The sequence below is a fragment of the Arachis hypogaea genome, chromosome 5 (assembly GCF_003086295.3).
Source record: "Arachis hypogaea cultivar Tifrunner chromosome 5, arahy.Tifrunner.gnm2.J5K5, whole genome shotgun sequence".
In the NCBI taxonomy this organism is placed as follows: Eukaryota; Viridiplantae; Streptophyta; class Magnoliopsida; order Fabales; family Fabaceae; genus Arachis; species Arachis hypogaea.
Window position 1 is genome coordinate 9,537,832 of NC_092040.1, and position 26,673 is coordinate 9,564,504.

Sequence of the window (26,673 nt, forward strand, 5' to 3'; positions counted from 1 at the left end):
ATATATATATATATATATATATATATATATATATATAACACATGTAAAATGACTAAAAACATATATAAGAAAAAAAAACTATTAAGGACAATTAAGTAAATTTATGAATTTCGAAGATTAATGAAACGGGACGGGGATCTCCACTCGAGTCCCCACGCTTGTCTCGGGAGAATTTTGCTCTCCGTCTTCATCCCCACAAGAAAAATTTCCACAATCGAATCTTCATTTGGAGCAGTCTCCGCACAAATTTTTGCGTCTCATAAAATTTTGTCATCTCCACGAAACAATCAGTTAATTAATCAAATAAGTTTAATTTTTAATAATTAGTTAATTTACAATAATAAAATAAAAAATATTATATATATAAATATATTATTTTATTATATTTAATTTAATTTAAATTAAATTTTATTTAAATCTATAAATTTTTTAATTTTTTATTTTTCTGTTTCTAAGATATTGATTATTTCACCTTTCAAAATACTGATATGATAATATATTTGTAAGTTATAATATAAAACTTTGATTTGGTGAAATTTTTATTTTTTAAAAAATAATTTATAAAAATTAGTTTTGAAAAATAGGATAAAGTATTAAATTAAAGGGACGATTCAAATAAAAATATTTATTTTATTTTTTGTTAAAAATATTTTTGTATTGCATATTAATTGGTTTTTAACTAATTTATTCGGTGTTTCTGCGTCAGATATTATTATATCTCTCAAAATATTTTTTTTTAAAAAAACAATAAAAAAATATTTAGATTGGATTAAAACCATAAAAAGTAATAAATTAACTATTAGATTTTTTCTGAAATTGTTTATATAAAAAAATGTCACACTCAACAAAATATATATATATATAATTTTTTAAAAATAAAATTTATCATACGAGTTATATCAATAACAAGATTTAAATCTCAATAATTTTTTGCAAAAAAAATAATAACTAGTTTATATTTGTGCGATATATAAAATAATTATTATATTATTATTATATTAAAGATTTAAATTTACTAATTTAAATTTATTTTTATTTTTAATATAAGCATTAAAAATAAATAAAATTTTTATAACTAGATATCATGTAACAAAATATATATATAATATTAATTAATTTTTAAAAATTCTTAAAAATAGTTTCTTTTAGTTTAGTCAGATAACTATTTATTAAAGTGGACAGACTAATTAATTTCTTCTCATATATATTTTTTTAAAGACAATAAAAATAATTGATTAAGACATTGGTTGAGATAATTAAAATTACTATTTCATTAAATTTTAATTTAAAGAGAAATCTTAGTTAATTTTGATATATAAATTTTGATTTTGAAAGCATTGATAAAAATTATGTTGAATTTTGATTTATTTTACTCTCATTTAAATTAATCACTATATAGGTTAAAGTTCAATTTTAAAGTTATACTCGAACTTTAATATGGTTTTTAAAATTTTAATTTAATTAAATAAAAAAATATTTATATTTATGTGACATATAAATAATTACCATATTATTATTATTACATTATATATATATATATATATATATATCGGCAAAAACAGTCCAACTTATTTAAAATATAATTTTCTTCTAATATTTGATTAAATTGTTCTTGTATTCAATACTCTTTTTATTGTTGGGACTTCCTCTTAGCTAAAAGTATTATCATTATAAATATTTTAAATACTATTGTTAGAGGTGTTCGCAGATTGGATATGGCCAAAATTTTGATGTGATCTGCACTAAACTCATCAGATCAGATTCGATATCCGCACATTTTATTTTTGAATCGGATATTAAATATATCCGTAATATAAAAAATATTAAAAAATTATTTCTATAAAAAAAATCAATAAATTTTTTTTACTCTTTTAAACATATTTACTCCTATCTTATTAGAGTTTAGATCAGATTCAATCCAATCCAATCATCTTACAGATCGGATCATATCCACAAATTACAAACTTGATACGGATAAATACCATGAATTTGTGGATATAATGCGATCTATAAACACCTTTAACTACTGCTATAAGTTCGTTGCTGCAAAAGTATATTTTTTATTATAAACCATTATTAGATCTTAATTATCATTAAAAGCCTTAATTGTCAATAAAGAGATAATACTTATATTAGTTTCTGACGACGACTATGCTTGTACTTTCTAGTGATTATTTGATATGACAATTGAAACTTTTTTACCTTGATTTTTTTTTCATAAAACACTTAAAATCCTAGTGTGAATCACGGATACCAAGTTAAAATATCAAACTAAGTAAATTGAAATTTTAAAAATTAGATTGAAATTCGAATGTAATTTCAAAATAGAACTTTAACTTATGCAGTGATTAATTTAAATGAGAAAAAAAACAAAATTCAATATAGTTTTTATCAATGCTTTTAAATTCAAAATTTCTATACCAAAATTAACTAAGATTTCTCTTTAAATTAAAATTTTAATAAATCAGTAATTTTAATTATCTCAACTAATGCCTCAATTAATTAATTTTATCATCTTAAAAAAAATTGTATATGAAAAGAAATTAATTAGTTTATCCATTTTAATAAATAGTTATTTGACTAAAATAAAAGAAATTATTTTTTCAAATTTTTTAAAAATAAATTAATATTATATATTTTGTTACATGACATCTAGTTATAAAAATTTTATTTATTTCTAATACTTATATTAAAAATGAAAACAAATTTAAATTAGTAAATTTTAATCTATGATGTCATAATACTATAGTAATTATTTTATATATCGCACGAATATAAACTAGTTATTTTTTTGCAAAAATTTTATCAGGCTTGAGACTTATTATTGATATAATTCGTATGATAAATTTTACTTTAAAAAATTATATATATTGATGAATGTGACATATTTTTTTATATAAACAATTTCAGAAAAAATCTAATAATTAATCTATTATCTTTTTGGTTTTAATCCAATCTAAATGTTTGTTATTATTTTTGAAAAGAAATTTTTTTAAAGAATTTAATAATATGTGACGAAGAATACCAAATAAGTTATACAAAAATCAATTAAAATGTAATACGAAAATATCTTTAACAAAAGATGAAATATGCATCTTTATTTGAGTCGTCCCCTTAAATTAATTCCTTACGTTTGGACTTAATCCTGTTTTAATTCTTAAAATTAAAGTATCTTATTTAAAATAAAAAATCATTTAACTTTAATATAGTTCTACCGTGAGTTCAAGATTAAATAATTAATAGAATGTCTTGCGTTACAGTAGTACAAGAACAATGTCGATAATTTGGAAAAGATGTACAAGTTCGAGAGGTACAGAATAGCAATGGATGCATCTCTGCGAGCCGCTAACCTTAACTCAAGCACATGGAGAACATTGTCGGGAACTCGCTTTCCGTGAAAAAGTTCCCCAGCGATAACGAGGACAAAGCCATTGTCACCTCTATCACAGAACTCCCTTCGGTTACCGAAGAGGTTGGTTATGAGTTTTTCAGATTTGGAAACTAAGCTTCGTTGATGATTTAACTTTAACTTCAACAGTGAAGTTAAATAAAACTTTTTTGGATTTAAATAGAATATTTTAAATTTTAGAGATCAAAACAGGATTAGACTGAAACATAACAGACCAATTTTACCCTAAAAAAAACTTTTTAAAAATTTTTGTATTTATATTTGATAAATTAAATTAAAAATAATTTTTAATAAGCATGAACAACAAAAAATATTTAGTAAAATAATTTTTAAAATTTAAAAATACTATAATAAATATTAATATAAGTATCAAATTTAGATATTAATTAATGAATAAGATTATATTAGATTTTTTAATTTTGATAAGTACAAATTAATTTTTAAATTTTGTTCTTAATTTTTAAATATTACAAATATAAGTATATGATTTTTTATAAGAAAATAGCTCAAAAACTAACAATTTTATTAAAATTTAGTCAATATTTAATTATAAAAAAATATAATTTTATACTATTAAAAATAATAATAATAATTAATTAATAACTATAAATCATAAAATATACTAATTTCTTAATACTACTATTTTTTTTAATTTATCAAATACAAACACAAAACAGTTGCTGTACTTCAAAAAACTTTTCCAAACAAACAAAGTCTAAGTATACACTTAACCATATTCAATCATGTTGTTAATTCTAGAAAATTCAGCGGCGGAATCAGATTATGCAGCATCGACGAGTCGTTAATTTATGGCAGCATCAACAAGAAACGTTCAGCAACGTATTTAACAGCCAGGTTGTATTATGCAGTTATGTACAGCCGAATACTACTACTTGGGCTTGGGCCCACTTGCTACAATATTCAGCCAGCTACATCGTACGCTCATTCATGCTGATGTTGCCAGTGCGATTTTCTATATGAAAAAAGGGAGCTAGTATTATTTATATAAACACTACATCTTATATCATTCATTTTATACAAAATTCACAATACAAGATAAATAAATGGTATAAGATGTTCAGACAAAAGAGTTTAAAGGATCAAATGTGAAGAATTAAGTACCTAATTAATAATTAATTTAATATGGACTGCATCAATTACATGGGTATGGAAACATATACAGAAAGAAATGGAATAGAGCCAAAGCGAAGCTCGCGCGTTAATTAACGCCGTTGAACAGAGTTGGTGGTGGCGGCGGCGAGTGCAGAACTCGCTTTAACGGCGAGATCACAGAGGAGAGGCAGAGTTAACGGCTCACGAGATTTGGAGGCGGGAACGAGGAAGTAGATTCGGCCAGGGAGAAGGTCCTCGTCGTCGGGAACGCGTGGCATGCACGTGCCTACATGCAATGACTCTGAGTTGCAGAGGAAGCAACCGGGAGTCTCTGAAACCACGTGGCTGGCTGGGATTGGGCGGGGGTACTCCCTGATCCCTTTACCCTCCATGTCCATCACCATGATGCTCGACGGTCTCCGGAAAGATTCGAAAACTCCTGCGTCGCGGCGTTTGCTGGCGGTTAGCGATGATGACGAAGGTGCCTTTGTTTTTGACGGTGTGGTCGGAAACTTGGAGTGAGAATGAGAAGACGCACAAGCACCCATTGGAGATGTATGATGTTTATGACTTAATGAGTTCGTAACTTCACCACTTGCTTCTACCTTTTTATTGCGGCTTCCTTTTTAAAAAAATATTAAAAAATTATCGAAATTTATTATTTTTATTATTATTAATTAATTATTAATATTTAAAAATATAAAATAAAATAAATTATTAGGCTGAAAAATTAAATAAATAATTACATAATGATAAAAATAAACAAATTTTAATCATTTTTAATATTTTTTAATTTTTTATTATTTAATTTGTTTTGTAGTGTGGGTTGTGGATCTAGTTTGTTCTATGGTGCGTGCGTCCAAAGATTAGGTTGCAAAATGTAACTGGGTCAGGGTCTCTCACTTATATATATTGACATAACACAAGTGCATTATGTAGTAGACTTTAGCAATTGATAATCAAATGTGAATACTATATACTTAATATAGCGATATGTACATATGAGATGAGTTGTCCCTATCGTGTGTGCGCGTGCGTCCTCGCTCTGATGTGCCTTCAAGATTAATCGTTATCAATTCCACAAACAAGATTAAAAAGAGAAACGGCAGATACACCTAACATTATTATGTGTACTGTAGAATGTGGATGGTTGATTTTGTTTTTCAGTATTTCAAAATGTAATCTCGTGTGTGTGTGTGCTGCTTTCCCGCAGATACAGATTGAGAATACTATTTGTTTTGTTAGTATTAAACTATGGGATTTTTTGTGGGACACTAGTTGAGGTTATTTTTATTAAAAACAAGCAAGAGGGTGCACTTTGTAAGGAACCTAATCCGTGAGGTTGCTGGTTTTGCACCTTATGAGAAGCGTATTACTGAGTTGGAAAGGATAAGAGGGCGCTCAAATAAAGTTGCTAAGAGAAAGCTTGGAACCCACAAGCGTGCTAAGAAGAAGAGAGAGGAGATGTCCACCGTTCTCCGCAAGATGAGGTTAACGCCATCTTCTTTTTTTTCTCTGTCTTATGCTTACTATATCTACAATTTGCTCATTGATGATGATGATGATATATCAAACTATATAACAATATTCTTCCAAAATAACATCAAGGAGATTGAGAATTATTATTTTAAAAAAGATGAGTGATACATAAAGTATTAGTATACCAAAAATGTCGAGTAAAATTAATTTAAAAACAAATATATTGTTACTATATCTAAAATTGTATACTAAGAATGTTATGAGATGTATCCATACAAAGCATGTAATTAAAAATGTCAGCAAATTTGTGATAATAGATAAGGATGATGATTATAGATTAAAGAAGCACACAGACACTATGTAACATGTATAATAGTCCCACAGTGGGACATCGGTAGAGAGAAAATGAGGGTTGATATGAATGACAGTCATCGGTATAAGGGCTCGTATATCTGCATCTTTGAGACCAGAGCATGATTAGTAGTGATATGACTAGTAAACATCGGTTACGAGTTATAGCTTGGAAACGCATAATCTTCAATTATAACCGACCTTTTTGAAGGACAGCATTAATCTCTAATTGATAACGTCGGATATGCAATCAATCCTTTCCTCAGGCGTTACAACCTCGTCCACATGGGTATAAAGGGACGAGGAAACAACCAAAGGTAAGATCATCTTTTTATGAAAGAAGAATATTCATACACTTATATCACTCTGCTGACTTAAGCATCGGAGTGCCTTTGCAGGTACTCAACCTCCCCGCTCTAGTCAACCGACGTATACCACACTTTTCAGGGAAGGATCACCGACCTTCGTCAAGAGCCGAGTTATACCTCCATTCGCTCAGGCAAGAACAGATTGGCGCTAGAAGGAGGGCCTCGTGTGAAATTCCCTTTCGCGAGCCCTTGAAACCCTAACATTTGACGATGGCCGATGCCCCTACCCCCACCCCGTCCGAGCTTCTCCGGATGGTAATTGAGCTCCAGCAGGCGAATCAACGTATGGCTGAAGCAAACCAACGCATGACAGAAGAAAACCAAAGAATGCAACAACAGATTCAACAATTGGCTAACGCCCGACTGGAACATAACAATGATCGTCGTGAGCGGCAGGAAAATGATGACCAACGGTCCGAACCGACTCATGTCTCAGAGACACCTCAACACGATGACGCTGATCATCGAAACGAGGAGGCAATACCCGAGGACGAGAATGACCAGCCCGACAACTCGGCAGGACCTTTTACGGCTGACATTATGAATTTTCAATTGCCCAGACAATTCACGCTGCCGACAACGCTAACTCCCTACGACGGGCTAGGGGATCCTAAGCAGCACATTAAAAAATTCCGATCTATTATGATTGTCAATGGGGCATCCGACCCCATTTTATGTCGTTGTTTTCCTTCCTTTTTAGATGGACCCGCACTTGACTGGTTTTGCTCTTTGCCTGCAGATTCTATTTCCCGCTTCCAGGAGCTAGCAAAGCAGTTTGAAGAACATTTTGCAGCGTCAGCAATTTACCTGCACGATTCTGACTATCTGAATACAATCAAGCAGGGTCCGCAAGAAAGTCTGAAGGATTATATTACCCGCTTCACAAAAATCGCCATGCGAATTCCTGATTTACATCCAGAGGTCCACTTGCATGCAATTAAAAGCGGCCTCCGACCTGGCAAATTCCAGGAAACTATTGCAGTAGCCAAGCCAAAGACTCTGGCCGAGTTTAGGGAGAAAGCCAAGGGGCAAATAGACATCGAAGAGCTTCGACAAGCGCGACGAGCAGAGAAGTCCGCGTTCATGAAAGACGATGACAAACCTCGGGAGAGCAAGAAAAATTTCAAACCCGTGCCGCGTTACGAGTCTTACACTCAGTTCAACACAAAAAGGGAAGACATTATCAAGGAAATATTAAACTCCAAGCTCATCAAGCCACCCCGTAAAGCCGACATACTACTGGAAAGCTCAGACGGCATAGTCTTGGAGCATTCTCTCCGTTTCTCCTTCAAAGCCAGCAATAACCAAGCGGAATACGAGGCCCTCATAGCCGGGCTCAGGTTAGCAGCCGATTTAAATATTACAAATTTAACAATACTTTGTGACTCTTTATTAGTTGTTCAACAAGTAAACAGAAGTTTCCAAGCAAAAGATCAGATTTTACTAAAATATTTAGATGTTGTTCAACAACTGTTAGCAAACTTTCTGGACATTAAAATACACCACATACCTAGAGAACAAAATCATAGAGCAGATGTTTTGTCAAAATTAGCAACAACACAAGCACACACTGCCAAACTGTTGCAATCAACTCTAGATAAACCAATAAGGATTCTAACCACCCTGAATAAGGACAGTTGGCAAAATTCTTATATCCAGTACCTCCGCCATGGTTCTATTCCTAATGAAATTCAAGATAAGAAAAAGTTTAAGAGACAATCATCTTTCTTTACATTGTTAAATAACATTTTATATAGGCGAGGTTACTCTCGACCTCTCTTAAAATGTTTAGACAGGGCTGAAGCCGACCTTATTTTATCCGATGCCCACGAAGGCATATGCGGAATACACGCCGGAGCTCGAAGCTTAGCACAAAAGATTTTACGAGCCGGATTTTACTGGCCCACATTGTGGGAAGACAGCGGCAAAAAAGTCAAGACCTGTGACAAGTGCCAGAAGCATGCACCGATCATTAACCTACCTGCCGAGGAACTTCATCATTCCGTGGTAAGCTGGCCTTTCAACAGATGGGGCATCGACATCCTCGGCCCTTTCCCCACGGCCTCGGGACAGGTAAAATATCTGGTAGTTGCCATCGATTACTTTTCTAAGTGGATCGAGGCACAACCTTTAGCAAAAATAACATCGTCACAAATGGTAAATTTCATTTGGAAGTATATTATCTGTAGATTCGGCATACCACAGCATATTATTACTGACAATGGTCGACAATTTACCGACCACAATTTCAAAGAATTTTTGCAGAATTTAAGAATCAGGCAACACTTCTCATCTGTAGAACACCCACAATCAAACGGGTTGGCGGAGGCAGCGAACAAGGTCCTCTTACAAGCCTTAAGGAAAAAGCTCGATAACGCGAAAGGGGCGTGGGCCGAGCTCATTCCTGAGGTGCTATGGGCATATAACACCACAACACACTCAACAACTAAGGAAACTCCGTTTCGTCTAGTATACGGCTCGGAGGCGATGATCCCCATCGAAGTCTCACAAAGCTCGCTGAGAGCGCAAGCTATAGATCATGACCAAACTCGGTTGGCCGAGCTTGACCTAGTCGAAGAAATCCGAGATATAGCAGCTGTTCGGCACTGAGCATTACAACAGCAACTTGCCCGACGATATTCAAAGAAAGTAATTCCCAGAGGATTCCACATCGGCGACTTAGTACTAAGAAAAACAGAACAGGCTCGCCGACCTTCCACCCACGGAAAGCTCGCAGCAACTTGGGACGGTCCATACCGAGTATGTGAAGTTTTAGGGAAAGGTGCCTACAAGTTAGAACATTTAGATGGAGACAAAATCTCCAGCACATGGAATGTGCACTCCTTAAAGCGATACTACAGTTAAGGACAACAGCATGCTAGTACTCTTTTTCCTAACTTGAGATTTTTCCCAAAAGAGGTTTTGCTCAAGAAGGTTTTAACGAGGCTAGCTTACCGACATATAACATGTCAAGGTACTATTCATAATAAAACTCAACATTTTGTAGCATATTTTCATGCATTTTTTCAGTGAAAACTGTTACCAAACTATCAGACTTCGACGACTTTTCACGAAAAGGTTACCAAACCAAGTCGCATTATTCAGTAACGAATGCGCAATATTTAAGCAAATACTAAACGCTTAAATAACAACACAGTCAAAATATCCTCATAAGGATAACTCAGAATCTTAACACGCATTCAGAAAAGACAAAACAAAGTTTCCAGCACATACATAAATCACAGATCTTATTCCAAAAAGTAAAAAACAAGGTTCCACAAAAATACAGCCCAAAATGCTAATAAAAGCCCTAATCAGCTAAGTTGTCATCGCCTTCCTCGGCAGCTTCCTCGTCATCAACAAGCTCGCCTTCACGAATTATTTTCCCAGGGTCCATAGCAGAGAAGTCTGCTTCAGGTACAAGAAACTTTGCATGGGTCACAGCTCGCTCAAACCCCTCTGCAAATACATCCAAAATGTCACCCTCTTTGGCACTCTCCATTTCTTTCATTTTAGAGGTCAATTTTCAATAACTTGGTTGCCTAGACTGATAAGATCCTCTTCCTTTTTCGCCAATAACTTCACTGTCTTTTCCCGACCTTCCTTCTCACCCTTTAATTCACTTTCAACTTCAGCAACTTTTTCTTTCAGATCAGATAAGGACTTGTCTTTCAACAGAAGCTCCTCTTTTAAAGCAACAGCTGCAGAAGCATCATTTGACAATTTTTTGTGTTTCTTCTCTTGACTGCGACCAATACTAGCAAGACGAAACCCTAGAACCTGCCATTCAAAATGATAATAAGTAAGTAACTATATTATTTTCTCTATAAGTCAGCAAGACAAAAAAAACTAACCTGCAGAAATTGGTCGACTCCTATGTCCCCGACCTCCTCCACCAAAGAAACGTCGGTAGATGATTGAACTACCTCATCAGCAACAACATTAAACAGAAACTTCAGACACCAAACAGAAGAACTCTCCCCTTCATTATCAAAAGCGTGCAGTTTTTCTTGTTTCAAGGTAAAACTCGACAAATCTTCTAATGATAACATCTCTTGCTTACTTCCTCCACCATCCAACTCTACCAAATCTGTTTTCCTTTTCTTAAACACAATTCCCTTTTTCTTCGGAGGTTGGTTAACCTCGGCCCCACCATCAACCTTTTCCGGGTTTGAAGAGGAACCTTCAAAATTTTTTGCCTTAAAACGAGACCTTAGGCTTGAGGCCGATACTCCGGGATACTTCCCCGCTACAAAAAAAAAATTTAACAAAATCAGAACAAATATATCTCACATAAAAAAGCCTACATCCACAAAATTCCTCACCTAGATAATCCAAAACGGCCGATCTGTCATCCTCCCAGGGGAGCAACTCTGACACAGACACTAAACCACCCTTATCCACCATTTCAATCAGAAAAGACAATATGCATTCATTCCGACCACTAATAAGCTCGGGGCCTAGTATATGATTTGGTTGGCAACACCAATACATGGGAAATTTCTCTCCCATGTGCTCATCAAGATAAAACGGGAACTCCTCATCTACAGATTTTACCTTTAGAAACATTTCTTTAAAATCTTTGAAAGATGATTTATAGAGTTTGAAAACAGCAAAACCTGGGGTGCTATTCAGATTTATCCACAACCCCTTCTAAACACCCTTGGCTTGAAACAGTGAAAAGAATAACTCTAAATCTGTTTCAACTTCAAGAAACTCCATCAAAATTTCAAAACATTTGATAAATGCCCAACCGTTAGGATGGATTTGAGAGGGGGCACAATTCATCTGTGTCATAACATCACACTCAAAGCTGGAGAACGGAAGCTTAACACGCAACTCCTCCAACACAGGGCTATACATATAAAAACTCTCAAAATCTTTCCTCCTATGATAAACTTGATCAGACCGACTGCATGTCAACAATTCCAGACGAAACCCTGGTTTCACTATCCTGGACAAAACCACTCTGCCAACACTATCTACATCTGAGAAAAGAGAAGCCCGTATCTGAACATCACTATCTACCCAGTCATAAGACTCACTGTCTTCAACCTTGGGTAATGCCTTTTTCTTTCTCTCACCCATTTTTGTAAACGAAATAAAGAAAAGTACTTCTGAGAATAAGAAATGAAGGAAATTTCACTAACCTCTAGTACTCATTCTCCTTAAAAGCCTCTGAAGATTTCTTGTACTGCAACGAAAGAAAAACACCAAGTCCCCTTCCTTTTCATTTAACAAAACTTTTCAGTTCCGTAAGATGATATCAGCCGTTCGAGTCCACCCACTTTCAACGGTAGATGCAACGCATTGGAAATAGCACAACTATTATTACCACAATAAATAAAGTGTGCTATTAAAAACCACCAGAATTAATTCCCACTACCCTTCCATCTCCCAAACCCTTTCAAAACAAAACGGTTTTACTTAAATGAACCACGTTAAGCTGGGGGCCCCATATGCCGAGCTATAACTCGCTAATGACCATTTAAAAGCTTAACCTGTCTCTTTTAAGTCAGGACAAGCTTGGGGGCTGTGATATGACCAGTAAACATCGGTTACGAGTTATAGCTCGGAAACGCATAATCTTCAATTATAACCGACCTTTTTGAAGGACAGCATTAATCTCTAATTGATAACGTCGGATATGCAATCAATCCTCTCATCAGGCGTTACAACCTCGTCCACATGGGTATAAAGGGACGAGGAAACAACCAAAGGTAAGATCATCTTTTTATGAAAGAAGAATATTCATACACCTATATCACTCTGCTGACTTAAGCATCGGAGTGCCTTTGCAGGTACTCAACCTCCCCGCTCTAGTCAACCGACGTATACCACACTTTTCAGGGAAGGATCACCGACCTTCGTCAAGAGCCGAGTTATACCTCCATTCGCTCAGGCAAGAACAAGTAGTGTAACGATTAGTTCTTGTATTAACACAATTGTCCAAAAATACATGTAATTATTGATATTGATTATTAGATAGATATGACTCAGAGAAAAGGGAGTGCCATTTTATGAAAGGACTATGCTATACAAGAGTCAAAATGAGTTTGTTTTTTAACGACTTTGTTTAACTGGGATAAGCTCCAATGAACAAACTATGCACACAGGGTATGAACAAGTAAAATGTCGTGGATCTGGATGAGAATTAAAACTGAAAACTAATTAAAGCTTAACTCGATAGCATTTAGCTAGTTTAATCTTCTTGCTCATAATGTAAACTACTAATTTCCTTGTCCACAATTTATGCTTGTTTATCCTGTGTCATAAACTCTTTTGACTTGTTCTTCACACAAGGTTTTGCTCATTCCAAGTCGCTTTCAGCCATTTGATGATTTGAAACTTGCATTGATATATATCCCTTTACTCAAGTTGAGCTATGTACAAATGACAGATCAGGTTTAATAACAAGAAGCACTTTGGAAGAGCTAAAGAGGCAATATAACTTACCTAACCATACTTCTCTGTGCTCAAGTCATATGAGACTTGAGAACTAAACACATTTTAACATATCATAGTGTTAGAGAGAAGCATCAGCAGGGTTCAACACACATTTTTAATTTGGGCATGCATTTTAATCAGGCAACAAACCGCAGATTACGGAGGAACAAAATCTTGCCTTGCCTGTATCTAATGTGGTTAAATTTTAAGATTTTCTGAATTTCAAAAAGGTAAGCATAGCCTTACATCGTCAGCATTCACAAAACAGGCGCATGTTTTATAGCTAAACACACAGCCAATAGGCCACGACCTTACTTGAACAGGATCTGTTCTATAGGCTCGTACATCTGTATCCTTGAGTTCTAAGGAGACAGAAACCAAAGTCTGGTTGATGAACAATGACTGTGAGATCAAAGCGTGATTAATAGTTCAGATGCATGCCAGCTGAACGGTGGAGGATCGTTCTTGCCACCACCTTGTGGTCAAGATGGTTTCACGGTCTTCTGACAGGCCCAAAACTTTTTCTTTTATATTTTTTCGCCAAAGCAGAAACAGTGTCGTCCAATAATTTCAAAAAAAATTTGGACCATTTCTCGATTTGTGCGTGTCATCCTTGCGTAGGGGCCATGCTAATCTTCTCTGTATCATTCCAATTTTATCGGATGTCCCCGAAGGGACGAGCCTTTGCATTTGTCTCTGATATATAAATTATTGGTTTCTCATAACTCGGCGATGTGAGACTTGTTTGCCATTGAGAGCAGCTGAAGAATATCAACAAGTTCTCAACCTCTGCTTTATGGAAAATGAAGGGGATACAACTAGTTGTGTGGTTTTTGTGTACATTTCGGTGGTTCTGCCTTGTTGGTGGTTGCATGCATAGCCATTTCAGGTTATCCTTCTTTTATTCCTAGTGCTCTTAATTTTTTATGAATGAACAAGATAAATTAGTGTTACGGCCCGGCCCAAAATCTGCACGGGTCGACCCGACCCAAGCAATACCCGACCCGGACACGCGTCCTCCAACCGACCCGGACACGCGTCCTGTACGGTTCACACGGCTGCAGGATAGCGTCCTTGGGAATATGGGCCTGTCCCATGAGGGGCCCACTACTGACATGTATATAAAGGGAAGATTGGCTCTTCCCACGAGGTACGTCACATCCTTTCGACCCTTTATTCTGCTCGCCTGCACATTGTTGACTTGAGCGTCGGAGTGTCTTTGCAGGTGGCACCCCCCCTCATCATTTCTCCAAGACAAGTGCTCAGCTACTCGACTACTCGTAAGCAGTGCGACCCAAACCAAGGCGTCCTCACCCCTGCATCTGTCCACCCGATCTGTTCGGAACCCGACCAACGAACATTGGCGCCGTCTGTGGGGAATCCTGCCTAAATGGAAGTCGTGCTGGGTCCCGGTGACCAAGCTCGAGCAGCCGGAGTGGAGGGGGCGGCCTCCGTCGCTTCACTGAGGGGGCGACGGAGGTCCCCCCAACAACACACGAGGACACGACCCTTCGGGGGAACGGGTGGCGATAGCGCCATAATAATGCAGGAGCTACGCCACAGAGTCCAGAACTTAGAGCGACAGTTAGCCGACAGGGAGCGGGATGGACGGTCCACCGATCCCAGCTTTACCCCATCTCCCGGGAGCGAGGAGGAAGACTCTCACCGAAGCCGCCAGCGGCGTACATCCGCTTCCCGGACGGAAGCGGAGAGCACGCGGGAGGAGTCACCCATAATAAGAAGGCGAAACGACAGGATCATCTACTCCCGAGGTAGACCAACCCGCCGAACAGCAAGAGGTAACGAGGACCGGGAAGGGAGATCCGAGAGAACACGGCAACCCGTTATAATGGGTGTCACCCCGTTCCACCGATCTATCCTCGAGGTCCGGTTGCCGAAACACTTCGACAAACCAACGGACATGAGGTATGACGGAACTCAAGACCCTCTAGAACATCTCACGGCCTTCGAAGCCAGGATGAATCTAGAGGGAGTAGGCGACGAAGTAAGATGCCGCGCCTTCCCGGTAACCCTAGCAGGACCAGCGATCAGATGGTTTAATGGCCTCCCTCAAGGTTCCATCTACAATTTCTCAGACATCAGCCGCGCGTTCCTGGCTCAATTTACAACGCGAATAGCAAAGGCCAAGCATCCTATCAACCTTCTCGGGGTAACCCAGAGACAGGGTGAGCCGACCAGGAGGTACTTAGATCGGTTCAACGACGAATGCTTGGAAATCGACGGCTTAACCGACTCGGTGACCAGTCTCTGCCTGACGAACGGCCTCCTCAACGAGAACTTCCGAAAACACCTTACCACGAAGCCGGTTTTGACAATGCATGAAATCCAGACGGTGGCTAAGGAGTACATAAACGACGAGGAAGTCAGCCGAGTCGTGGCTGCCAATAAGCGGCAGTCCGGTTACGGCCAGGCTCGGCAGTCCGGTGGCGACGGTGAGAGAGCAAAAGAAAAGGCTAGGGAGGAGACATCAAACAAAGCACCTAGGCCGTTCCCTCGAGTCGGGAAATTTACTAACTACACTCCACTCACCCTCCCCATCGTGGAAGTCTATCAACAAATAGCTGAGAAGGGAATTCTTCCGAAGCCCCGACCACTTAAGGACCGTACGGGTGGAAACAAGAACCTTTATTGTGATTACCATAAGGGGTATGGCCATCAAACACAGGAATGTTTCGACCTGAAGGATGCACTAGAACAGGCGATAAGGGAAGGAAAGCTAGCAGCGTTCTCCCATCTCATCAGGGAGCCGAGAAGGCGTTATCGTGATCAAGACGAGGAAGGCAAGACACGCTCGGCCAAGCGGCGACAGGAGCCCGAAGACAGAGACCATGGCCTCACTGTGATAAACGTGGTAACGGCAAAAAACGCTGCACCAAAATCCCGATCGGCTCACAAGAAAGACGCCAAGGTTCTGGCGATCTCATCCCCAACGGTGCAAAGTACCAAGAGACCTCCGTCCATTTCCTTCGGCCCAGAAGACCAATGGTTCAGCGACGCCCCAGAAAACCCTCCCATGGTCATAACGGCCAGAGTGGGAACCGGCCTCGTCAAACGGATCCTTGTCGACACAGGAGCTGATTCAAACATCATGTTCCGCAACATGTTCGACGCGCTAGGGCTAAAGGATGCCGACCTGACGACTCACTAGCACGGGGTTATCGGGTTAGGTGACCACTTCATCAAACCGGACGGAGTCATTTCCCTACCAATCTCTGTGGGACAGATGCAAGGCCGAAGATCGGCGATGGCCGAGTTCGTAATTCTCCGAGACTCCACAGCCTACAACATCATCTTGGGAAGAAAAACAATCAACGATTTTGAAGCCATAATCAACACCAAGCTGCTAGTTATGAAGTTTGTTACCGATGATGGATCCGTAGGGACCATAAGAGGAGACCTCGAGACGGCGGTCGCTTGTGACAACGCCAGCCTTTCCCTTAGAAAGAAGTCCAAGGAAGCATCCGGCGTATTCCTAGCCGACCTTGATGCCAGAGTAGAGGAAAAGCCGAGGCCGGAACCAGAAGGGGACTTGGAGAAGTTTACAATCGGTGACGAAGGGGAAAAGTTCACATTCGTTAACAAGAACCTCCCACATGAGCTGAAGGAGCCTTTGATTGAAATGATAAGGGCCAACAGGGACTTGTTCGCCTGGACACCAGCCGACATGCCGGGCATAGATCCAAAAGTCGTCTCACATCATCTAGCCGTCAAGCCGGAAGCACGCCCAGTGGCTCAACGGAGGAGAAAGATGTCGGTGGAAAGAGCAGAGGAGGTAGCCAAGCAAACGGCCGGCCTCCTAGAAGCAGGCTTCATACGGGAAGTGGACTACTCGACGTGGCTCTCAAATGTGGTACTGGTGAAAAAACACAATGGCAGGTGGAGAATGTGCGTGGACTACTCGGACCTTAACAAAGCATGCCCCAAAGATTGCTTCCCCCTCCCCAACATAGATGCACTCGTCGACGCCGCGGCGGGATACCGGTACCTGAGTTTCATGGACGCCTACTCCGGCTACAATCAGATACCGATGCACCGTCCAGACGAAGACAAAACGGCGTTCATAACGCCAGGAGGAACTTTTTGCTACAAGGTAATGCCATTCGGCTTGAAAAATGCGGGGGCAACATATCAAAGGCTGATGAACAGGATATTCCACGACCTCATAGGGAAAACAGTTGAAGTTTACGTGGACGACATCCTGGCAAAGACAACACGACCTGACGACCTCTTGAACGACCTGGCAAATGTATTTGCATCCCTCCGTCAACACGGTATGAGGCTAAACCCCCTCAAGTGCGCCTTCGCCATGGAAGCCGGCAAGTTCCTGGGATTTATGATAACTCAGAGAGGGGTAGAAGCTAACCCGGAGAAATGCCAGGCAATACTCCAGATGAAGAGCCCGGGCTGTATCAAGGACGTCCAGAGGTTGGCAGGACGGTTGACCTCACTCTCCCGGTTTCTCGGAGCTTCGGCGACAAAGGCCCTGCCATTTTTTAACCTCATGAAGAAAGGGATGGCATTTGAGTGGACACCCGCATGTGAAGAAGCCTTTCGACACTTCAAGGAAATCCTGGCGGCACCCCCCGTTCTCGGGAAGCCAAGGGACGGGGAACCACTATACCTATACCTCGCTATAACAAGCGAAGCCCTGGCCGCAGTACTGGTACGGGAGGACGGGAAAGCCCAACAGCCAGTCTACTTCATAAGCAGGGCCCTGCAAGGAGCGGAATTAAGATATAGCAAATTGGAAAAGCTAGCCTTAGCACTCCTAACTTCCTCGAGAAGGCTAAAACAATACTTCCAAAGTCACCAAGTTGTCGTCAGAACGGACCAAGGGATCCGGCAAATCCTCCAAAAACCCGACCTAGCGGGAAGAATGATGACTTGGTCCATCGAACTCTCCCAATACGACATACGATACGAGCCCCGGCAAGCCATCAAGGCGCAAGCCATGGCGGATTTTTTAGTTGAAGTAACGGGAGACCCAAGCGAAGACATGGGTACACGGTGGAAGCTCCATGTGGACGGAGCCTCCAACCAGACCTTTGGAGGTGCCGGGATCATCCTGGAAAGCCCGGTTGGGGTGGTATACGAACAGTCGATTAGATTCGAGTTTCCCATCTCGAACAACCAAGCAGAATACGAAGCCCTCATAGGAGGCTTAACCCTAGCGGCAGAAGTCGGCGCAAGAAGGCTGGAAATATGTAGCGATTCCCAAGTCGTCACTTCCCAAGTAAACGGCAGCTACCAAGCCAAAGACCCCCTGCTACTGAAGTACTTGGAAAAGGTTAAAAGCTTGAGCCAAAAGTTCGAAGAGGTCACGGTCCATCACGTACCCAGAGAAAGGAACACACGGGCAGACCTTCTATCGAAGTTGGCCAGCACAAAGCCAGGGGAGGGGAACCGGTCTCTCATCCAAGGCATGACAAGAGAACCAGCAATTGCACTGCACATGACAACCCTAAGTTCTTCATGGCTAGACCCCATCACCAACTTCCTGGAACATGGCCAAGTCCCTGGTGATGAAAAGGACGCGGCGAAATTAAGAAGAGAAGCGGCCAAATACGCCGTCATCCAAGGACAGCTGTTCAGGAAAGGGCTCAGCCAACCCCTACTGAAGTGCCTACGCCCCGACCAAACGGACTACGTCCTCAAGGAAGTCCACGAGGGCTGCTGTGGACACCACATCGGGGGCAAAGCCCTAGCAAGGAAACTAATCCGAACTGGGTACTACTGGCCGTCAATGATGACAGATTCCAAAGAGTTTGTCAAAAAATGCGTAAAGTGCCAACAGAACGCCAACTTTGCCAGGGCACCGGCCTCCGAGTTAAGCCTGCTAACGACCTCACGGCCATTCGCTCAGTGGGGAGTTGACCTCTTAGGGCCCTTCCCGGTCGGCCCTGGGCAGGTCAAGTATCTCATAGTAGCAATTGATTACTATACCAAGTGGATAGAAGCTGAGCCACTAGCTAGCATATCCTCGGCCAATTGCAGAAAATTCATGTGGAGGCAGGTGATAACACGGTTCGGGATACTGGAAGTCGTCATCTCGGACAACGGCACACAATTTACCGACAAGAAGTTCACGGAATTTCTCAGCAGCCTGGGTGTAAGGCAAAGGTTCTCTTCGGTAGAACATCCTCAGATGAACGGACAAGTAGAGTCCGCCAACAAGGTTATCCTTTCAGGGCTGAAAAAGAAGTTGGACAATAAAAAGGGTGCTTGGGCCGATGAACTAGCAGCGGTTCTCTGGTCCTACCGAACGACCGAGCAGTCGTCTACTAAAGAAACTCCTTTCCGACTAACGTACGGTGTGGACGCGGTAATACCCGTGGAGATCGGGGAACCAAGCCCGCGATTGCTCCTAAAGGGAGTGGAGGAAACCGTAGAAAAGGACCTAATAGATGAAGCCAGGGAAATGGCCCATTTGACAGAAACGGCGCTTAAACAAAGAGTGGCTCTGCGCTACAACACCAAAGTACTCAAGAGGGAATTCGAGCCAAACGATCTCGTCCTGAGACGAAATGATATCGGCCTGCCGACCCCTGGAGAAGGAAAGCTAGCGGCCAACTGGGAAGGCCCATATAGAATCAAGAAAGTGATGGGAAAAGGAGCATTCAAGCTAGAAAGACTTGACGGCAAGGAAGTCCCGAGAACATGGAATGCGGACAACCTAAGAAGATTCTACTCCTAGATGAAGGCCCGACAAACCGACCAGGCTAGCTAAGTAGTCAATTCGCAAATTTATCTTTTGAACTTCTCATAGCGACTTACGAGTCCTTTATACAATTACCGAATAAGATATACTTGTGCAAATTTTCTCTCCTATTTTGTCACTTAATTTTCCAGATAAATCACCGCGTCCAACGACGACGCGCGTCCCCGGGACTGATCACCCCGGGAACCCGTCAAACGACTACGCAAAAGGCCATGGGCCATTGACGTAAGTGACGACAATAAACCAAAAACGGTTAAAAGAAACGGAAATACAACCAAACGAATGAGGAGAAATTCATCACGACAACATGAGTAAACGATTAAAAACGGTCGTTAGTCACAAACCAAGATAAAACGGCTAAACGTCAAATTGTTCGAAAGCCAAAAACGGCCGAAACTAAAATAGTTTACAAGTCAAAACAAAACGGCTAAAACTATAAAAAGAGGACTTATTTCTTGGGGACATCGACAACCTTGCCATCCTGAATAACCTTGCGGACACCAATCGCCGACGTGTCGAATTCGGGGGCAACAATTTTAATTTGAGCTTTGAGGGCGTCCTCGGTAGCCAGGATCGCACCCTTGCCCTGTTTGATGACGTCCTTATACTTCGCCTTCCATGTCGACAATTCGGCCTCCACGGCCCGCTTCTCTTCCTCAACTTCGGCCACACGCTTTTGCGCCGCGCCGACTTGACCTTCCAGAGCCATTTCACGCTCGACCAAGCGTTCAATCGTCGCGTCCGACTCTTTCTGTTTCTTCTCGGCAGCTGTTACCTTTTGTTCGGCGGCGGTAGCTTTCTGCTCGGCAGTGGTGGCTTTCTTCTCGGCAGCATCCAACTTTTCCGAAGATTGAGTCAACTGCTCCCGGAGAGTCTCAACTTCACTTTTTAGCTTGTTATTGGCCTTCCCGGCAGAATCCAACCTCCGGCGGAGAGACTCCATACCGGACAGTTCGAACTCGGCCTTCCGAGCTATGACTGCGCCGCGCAGGAGAGTGCGATACATCCACCTCGCCTGCCCGGCAAGAGACGACTCGTGGAAGTACTCTTCGGTACCGGGGATCAGCTGGGAGTCTATGAATTGCCCGGCATCGAAATTCCTCTCCATGACGGTAAGGACTCCCTCAGGGCTAGACAACGCCGTGGAGGCCTTCTTTCTCTTCTTCGGGTTGGGAACCTCTTCCACCTCAACATCCGGGTTAGACTCGGAAACCCCAGTTCCGATCACCTCGCGGAGAGGGGAGACATGGACCGCCTTGCCACCTTCAACCGCGGCACCCTGAGCCGAGCTGCCGATCCCGTCGGTTGCGGCCTTCTGCTCGGGAACATCCTGGTCCTCCGGAGGAGCATCAGGCCCCTTGGGGACAGGTTGCTCGTCACCCTCCTCGTCATCACCACCACCAAGAAAGGTTTGAAACAAGTCGGGAAGACCTGTCACCGACGCAGACATATCCACTGCAAGAAAACAAAAAGGTCGGTTAGTCGTCACACAATATCAATAAAAGGAAAAAAGGTAAAGGGAAAAGTAAAAAGCTTCTCACAAATATAATTACGGCCGGACTCCCGGTCACCCATCAGGAGGTGGGGATTTACTGGGTTCTTCCCAAAAACTGCCATCAGCACCTCGGCAATTTGCTTATCCACTGCCGACATGCCATTATAAGTTACCTTAATAAAACTATTGGCCCCTGCCCCGAAACTCCAATAAGTCGGGATGAGCCGTACCCCCTCCAAAGACAACCAAAAGGGGTGACGACCTTTGGCAGGGCGGACCTTAAAATATTTGTCCTTAAACCCATGATAAGAATCTTCAAACAAACTAAAAATCTTCCGACCCTGGGCGGCCCGGAAGGACATGAACCCTTTTTTGTGTTTCCCCTCCTTGGAAGGGTTTGTGAGGGTGAAGAAGAAGAGGAAAACATCCACAGACACCGGCAGTTCGAGATATTCACAGACCATCTCGAAACAGCGGATTGAGGCCCAACTATTCGGATGCAACTGCGACGGTGACACGGAAATTCGATTTAAGAGCCCCATTTGAAAGGCTGAAAACGGAATACGAACCCCGACTTGAGTGAACATGGCTTTGTAGAACCAAATCCAGTCGGCGACCTGGCGGGGTTGGAAGTTGATTTCGTACAATCGCTCGTGAGGAGCCGGGACGAAAATATCGTAATTGGCCTCCTCGTCAGTCCCACCACACAAGTACCCGGCTTGTCGGAACTCGGTGAGCTCCTCCTCGCCCATTTGATTGGGTGATTCCCTTATATCGGAAACGACCCAAGCATATTGATCGTACGCCGCGGGGTTAACGGAAGCCCGGGAAACCGTGCGAGCCATACCTACATGGGGGGACCATCCAGTCAGTCTAAGAGATCGGTTGCTCAGACCGAATACAAACACTAACCCCACGACCCCCCGACCAAGGCTAATCACGACTAAGGTGGCAAAAAGATCAAGAAAAAACCTACCCTGGAATGGTACTCCCCCCCCTAACGCGTCTACTCGCAACTAAAAGGCTACACAGTAACATCAAAAAACCAAATAACAAGCATACAAGGATAATGCATAAAAAGGGGAATGATTCGAAAATTACCTAAGTTGATGAAAAGAGGATGAAGTTGCGAGTCTGGGAAAATGCAAGAAGGACGAACAGAGGCACCACAGCAACACCTTGAAATCTTGTAGCAGAGAGGAAGAAAGGGGAGTGTGAAAAAGTATAGAAGCATCGAAACCGGTCGTTTAAAAACTGCTTCCCCAAAGCGCGAAAACACCTGGGGGCAGAATAGTCTTTTCAAACGGGGTTTCTTCACCCCATTATGAGCATTCAATGCTCGGCGCAGGAAACGAAGCGATGAAACGGTTGCTTGGGCAACCAAGGGACACGCGCGTTGGGGGCATACCCTTCCCACGAGCGGCCGGCCAGACGAGATGCGAGACGACACGCCATTGGTAACTCCCACGACTACCATTGGCGCGTGGGGGCACTGTTACGGCCCGGCCCAAAATCTGCACGGGTCGACCCGACCCAAGCAATACCCGACCCGGACACGCGTCCTCCAATCGACCCGGACACGCGTCCTGTACGGTTCACACGGCTGCAGGATAGCGTCCTTGGGAATATGGGCCTGTCCCATGAGGGGCCCACTACTGACATGTATATAAAGGGAAGATTGGCTCTTCCCACGAGGTACGTCACATCCTTTCGACCCTTTATTCTGCTCGCCTGCACATTGCTGACTTGAGCGTCGGAGTGTCTTTGCAGGTGGCACCCCCCCTCATCATTTCTCCAAGACAAGTGCTCAGCTACTCGACTACTCGTAAGCAGTGCGACCCAAACCAAGGCGTCCTCACCCCTGCATCTGTCCACCCGATCTGTTCGGAACCCGACCAACGAACAATTAGTAACTAGTAAATAGAATGAAAAGGCTATAATCAACAGAAATTGTCCTCCAACAACCAACATAAACAACTTTAAATTATCCTATAAATATAATCAAACCTAAAATTTTTCATATAATAAAATAATCAATTATTTACGAATGTACACTACTGCCAATGTGTCTCACAAAAACAATTAAAATCTAATTCATGCTATAAGGTGCTTAATTTATTGTAATTATGTCATAAATTAAAAGCGTTTTAACTAAGTGATTTAATTAATTAATTAATTAATTTTAGAAAAAAATACTAATTAAAATTAAAATAGTGAGAAAGTGGTTTCAAGCCGTAATTCTAGTGATATAACTTTTCTAAGATTTAAGAGAATTTAAATTAGATTAGAGTTATTTTCTAATAATCACTAATTCGTAAGATAAAGAATAAAACCGATTCTTAAACATAAATAAATGTATTAATCAAGAGTATAAGAACAACTAATTATTAATCTATCAAAGTAAACATAATTCCGAACCTTAACAATGAAGATTTAGTTGCTCATACGAAAAAAAATCCTAACAGAAAAAAGTGAAAAATTGTGGAATTAAAATTAGGAGAAGAGAAGTCACCGCAAGAGTGAATATCAATCATATTTATAGTCTTAATTAAAAGTGATTTAAAACTTAAATTAAAACCTAATAAAATTTTTTTAATTAGTTATTTGATTTGAAATCAAATCATATTTGCTTCCTTTAATTCAATATGTACGTGCGGTCTTCATCTTAATCCTCACTATCAATGCCAAAATACCGGTGACTAGGTGTTTAGCGCCAGCCATCCAGAATAGTCACAGGCAAAATAAGGGTCTCGATGCTAAATATTGATGACTAAGTATTTAGCGTCCAAGGTCCAAAAACTCTGACAACTTTTACGAAGCTCTCGACGTTAAACGTCGAGACCAACTGCCCAAAAAAAATTATCTTATTAAACTCTTGCTGTTGTGTATTGTGTACATACACATGAGACTCATTTGCTTCTTTATGCATTTTTTTATCAAATTTTTATTCGAATGCTACCTGAAATCAATAAACATCCACAAAAACTCAAAATAATATTTAATGGAATATAATCCACTAAAATTCTTTAATAAATCAACAAAATACTATATAAATCATATAAAAAAGATACTAATGACATTTACGCATTAACTATCACCTACCACAATTATGGAGCCGTTGGAGCTACGGCCTAAGACGAATTGGACTGCATTGTGCCAGCAACAACTTGGGCCATACCTTTTTATCTGAAGCCCACGAAGCAGAGACATATACTACATTCATGGGAATTAATCTAGCAAAGAAATGTTGTTTTACCAGAATTATTTTAGAGAGTAATAATGCTGAGGTGGTGAAAACTCTAAAACAAGGTAGAGCCAATGATATTTGTTTCATTTCGTTCATCACTAACTCTTTAACTCTAATAGGCAACCTTAATTTGATTTCCTCTAGTCATGTTAAAAGGAGAGGGAGCAGAGCAGCTCCTGAACTAGCACAATAAATTCTTACCAATCCAAATTTAGTGTGGATGAAAGATACACTCCTTTATGTACAAAATCTAGCTATGCTAGACATTTTAAATCCAATTGAATGAATCAGTAATCCTTTACCGTAAAAAAAAAAAAAAAAAAAACAACAACAACAACAGCAGGAAGGAATATATTAGTTACACAGTTATGCATTTCTTTAACCATTTAATCCATCTATTGCAAAATCCTATTTGCTGCGTCAACTCCCATAAATAACTCTACTCTACTTTATTATAGCCTTTGTTCATGTCCACTATCAGCATAGAATTTGGATCCTCTAAAGTTTGAATTTCACTTTGGAGAGTAAAGTGTGATTTTCTACCCGTGAATAGTTTCTCTTTCATATTTATTTTTGGTCCTACCTATAAAATCAATGGTGAGAAATCACACTTTACTCTTTAAAATAAAATTCAAACTTTAGAGAATCCAAATTCATCAGTGTAAGGTCCCATTCTCCAAATTTCTTAATTTTAAGGAAATAACACACTCATGAGTATCAAATATTATCGTTAATCAATCTTTTCTTAATGAAAATATTTTGGTGATCACTAATAACTTTATTCACGATAAAGTACATTTTATAAATTAATTAGCATCTCAGAAATAATTTTGTAATAAACTTTACTCTAGCTAATATATTATATTTGAATCATCTTAGACGATCTATTCATTTTAAGTATTAATAAAGATGGCAAAGCATGTGCATCATCTTGATATCCTGTTCTATTAAAGTAAAGTAGATTTAAAATGTTAGCCTACTTTATTTTATGGCGAGTCCTAATTTTTTTTTAAATTGATAAGACTAATTAAAATAAATCTAAAAATAATAATTAAAAAATTAATATATAAATAAAAAATAATTAAATTATAATGTAATTTTTTTATTTTTCAATTTTAATAGAATTGTTTATAATAATATTCGTTAATAGAATTATCTTTATTTAAAAATAAGTCAGATTGAGTATATATATGAGAATGTAAAATAAAATAATAAAAAAGTGAAGGAAGTATATTTGAAAATTATATAATTATTAAATTTTTGTAAAATTTTATACAAAATTCAATTTAAAATTTATTCACAGAAATGACTCTTTTACAAACGTGTTTGTATAGATTAAGTAATGGCTTGAATTTCGTCAAAACGGCTCTTGTTTGTTATATACATACGAGTTGAATGAATGGGGTTGAAGGGAAATTTTGAGAAATGAAACTTTCAGTTTCAGTGGTGTGAAAGTAGGTATAGGACTCCCCTATAAGCTATTGAAACTTGAAATTAAAGTTGAAACGGAACCTTCCCAGATATTGACTCACCAAATGATGGACGGTTTATGCGGTGAAGGCCGCAAAGCTTTGCCATTATTACTCATTCTTTTTTTTTGTTTATTTATTTAGTATTTTTTATCTGTTTGACGGGTTGGCGATACTCAATACTCAATACTCAATGCTCATTAGTCATTACTAGCTACCTCACAAAATTCAAAGCATAATATATTTCTTTTTTTCTTTTGACTATTCATACATAATACTAACATTGACTTCAATTAAAATGATATATTCGCATGCTTAAAATAAATAAAAAAAGTGTTGTACAAGGAGAAAAACAACCAAATGGTTCTTTTTGTTGTAAAATAAATAAAAAATTACTAAATATAAAATAAAGATCTATAAATAGATAACTTTAATAATAATAATTACCACTTTAATATCTCGCACTAATAGAAATGTATTAATATTATATATTAATATTTATATACTAACACTCAGAGAGAGAAAAAAATAATATTATAGTGCATGAAAAAAGAGA

At 39.6% G+C, this 26,673-nt stretch overlaps 2 protein-coding genes, 1 non-coding gene and 1 pseudogene across 3 annotated transcripts; 2 read left to right on the forward strand and 2 right to left on the reverse strand.

Moving 5' to 3' along the window:
- Positions 1-4,632: 4,632 nt before the first annotated feature.
- On the reverse strand, positions 4,633-5,070 carry LOC112803237 (uncharacterized). The gene has a single exon (XM_025846747.1). It carries the CDS (start codon positions 5,068-5,070, stop codon positions 4,633-4,635), a length of 438 nt encoding a protein of 145 aa, XP_025702532.1.
- Positions 5,071-5,846: 776 nt separating this feature from the next.
- LOC140184661 (uncharacterized) lies at positions 5,847-9,467 on the forward strand. Its single transcript, XM_072236673.1, has 2 exons — positions 5,847-6,012; positions 6,751-9,467. Exon 2 carries the CDS (start codon positions 6,931-6,933, stop codon positions 9,328-9,330), a length of 2,400 nt encoding a protein of 799 aa, XP_072092774.1. The 5' UTR covers positions 5,847-6,012; positions 6,751-6,930; the 3' UTR covers positions 9,331-9,467.
- A 4,005-nt stretch (positions 9,468-13,472) lies between these two features.
- Positions 13,473-13,680, forward strand: LOC112804655 (small nucleolar RNA U3; annotated as a pseudogene).
- Positions 13,681-13,742: 62 nt separating this feature from the next.
- On the reverse strand, positions 13,743-13,845 carry LOC112804783 (U6 spliceosomal RNA). The gene has a single exon (XR_003203400.1). It is a non-coding gene; the product is annotated as a U6 spliceosomal RNA (small nuclear RNA).
- Positions 13,846-26,673: the final 12,828 nt, after the last annotated feature.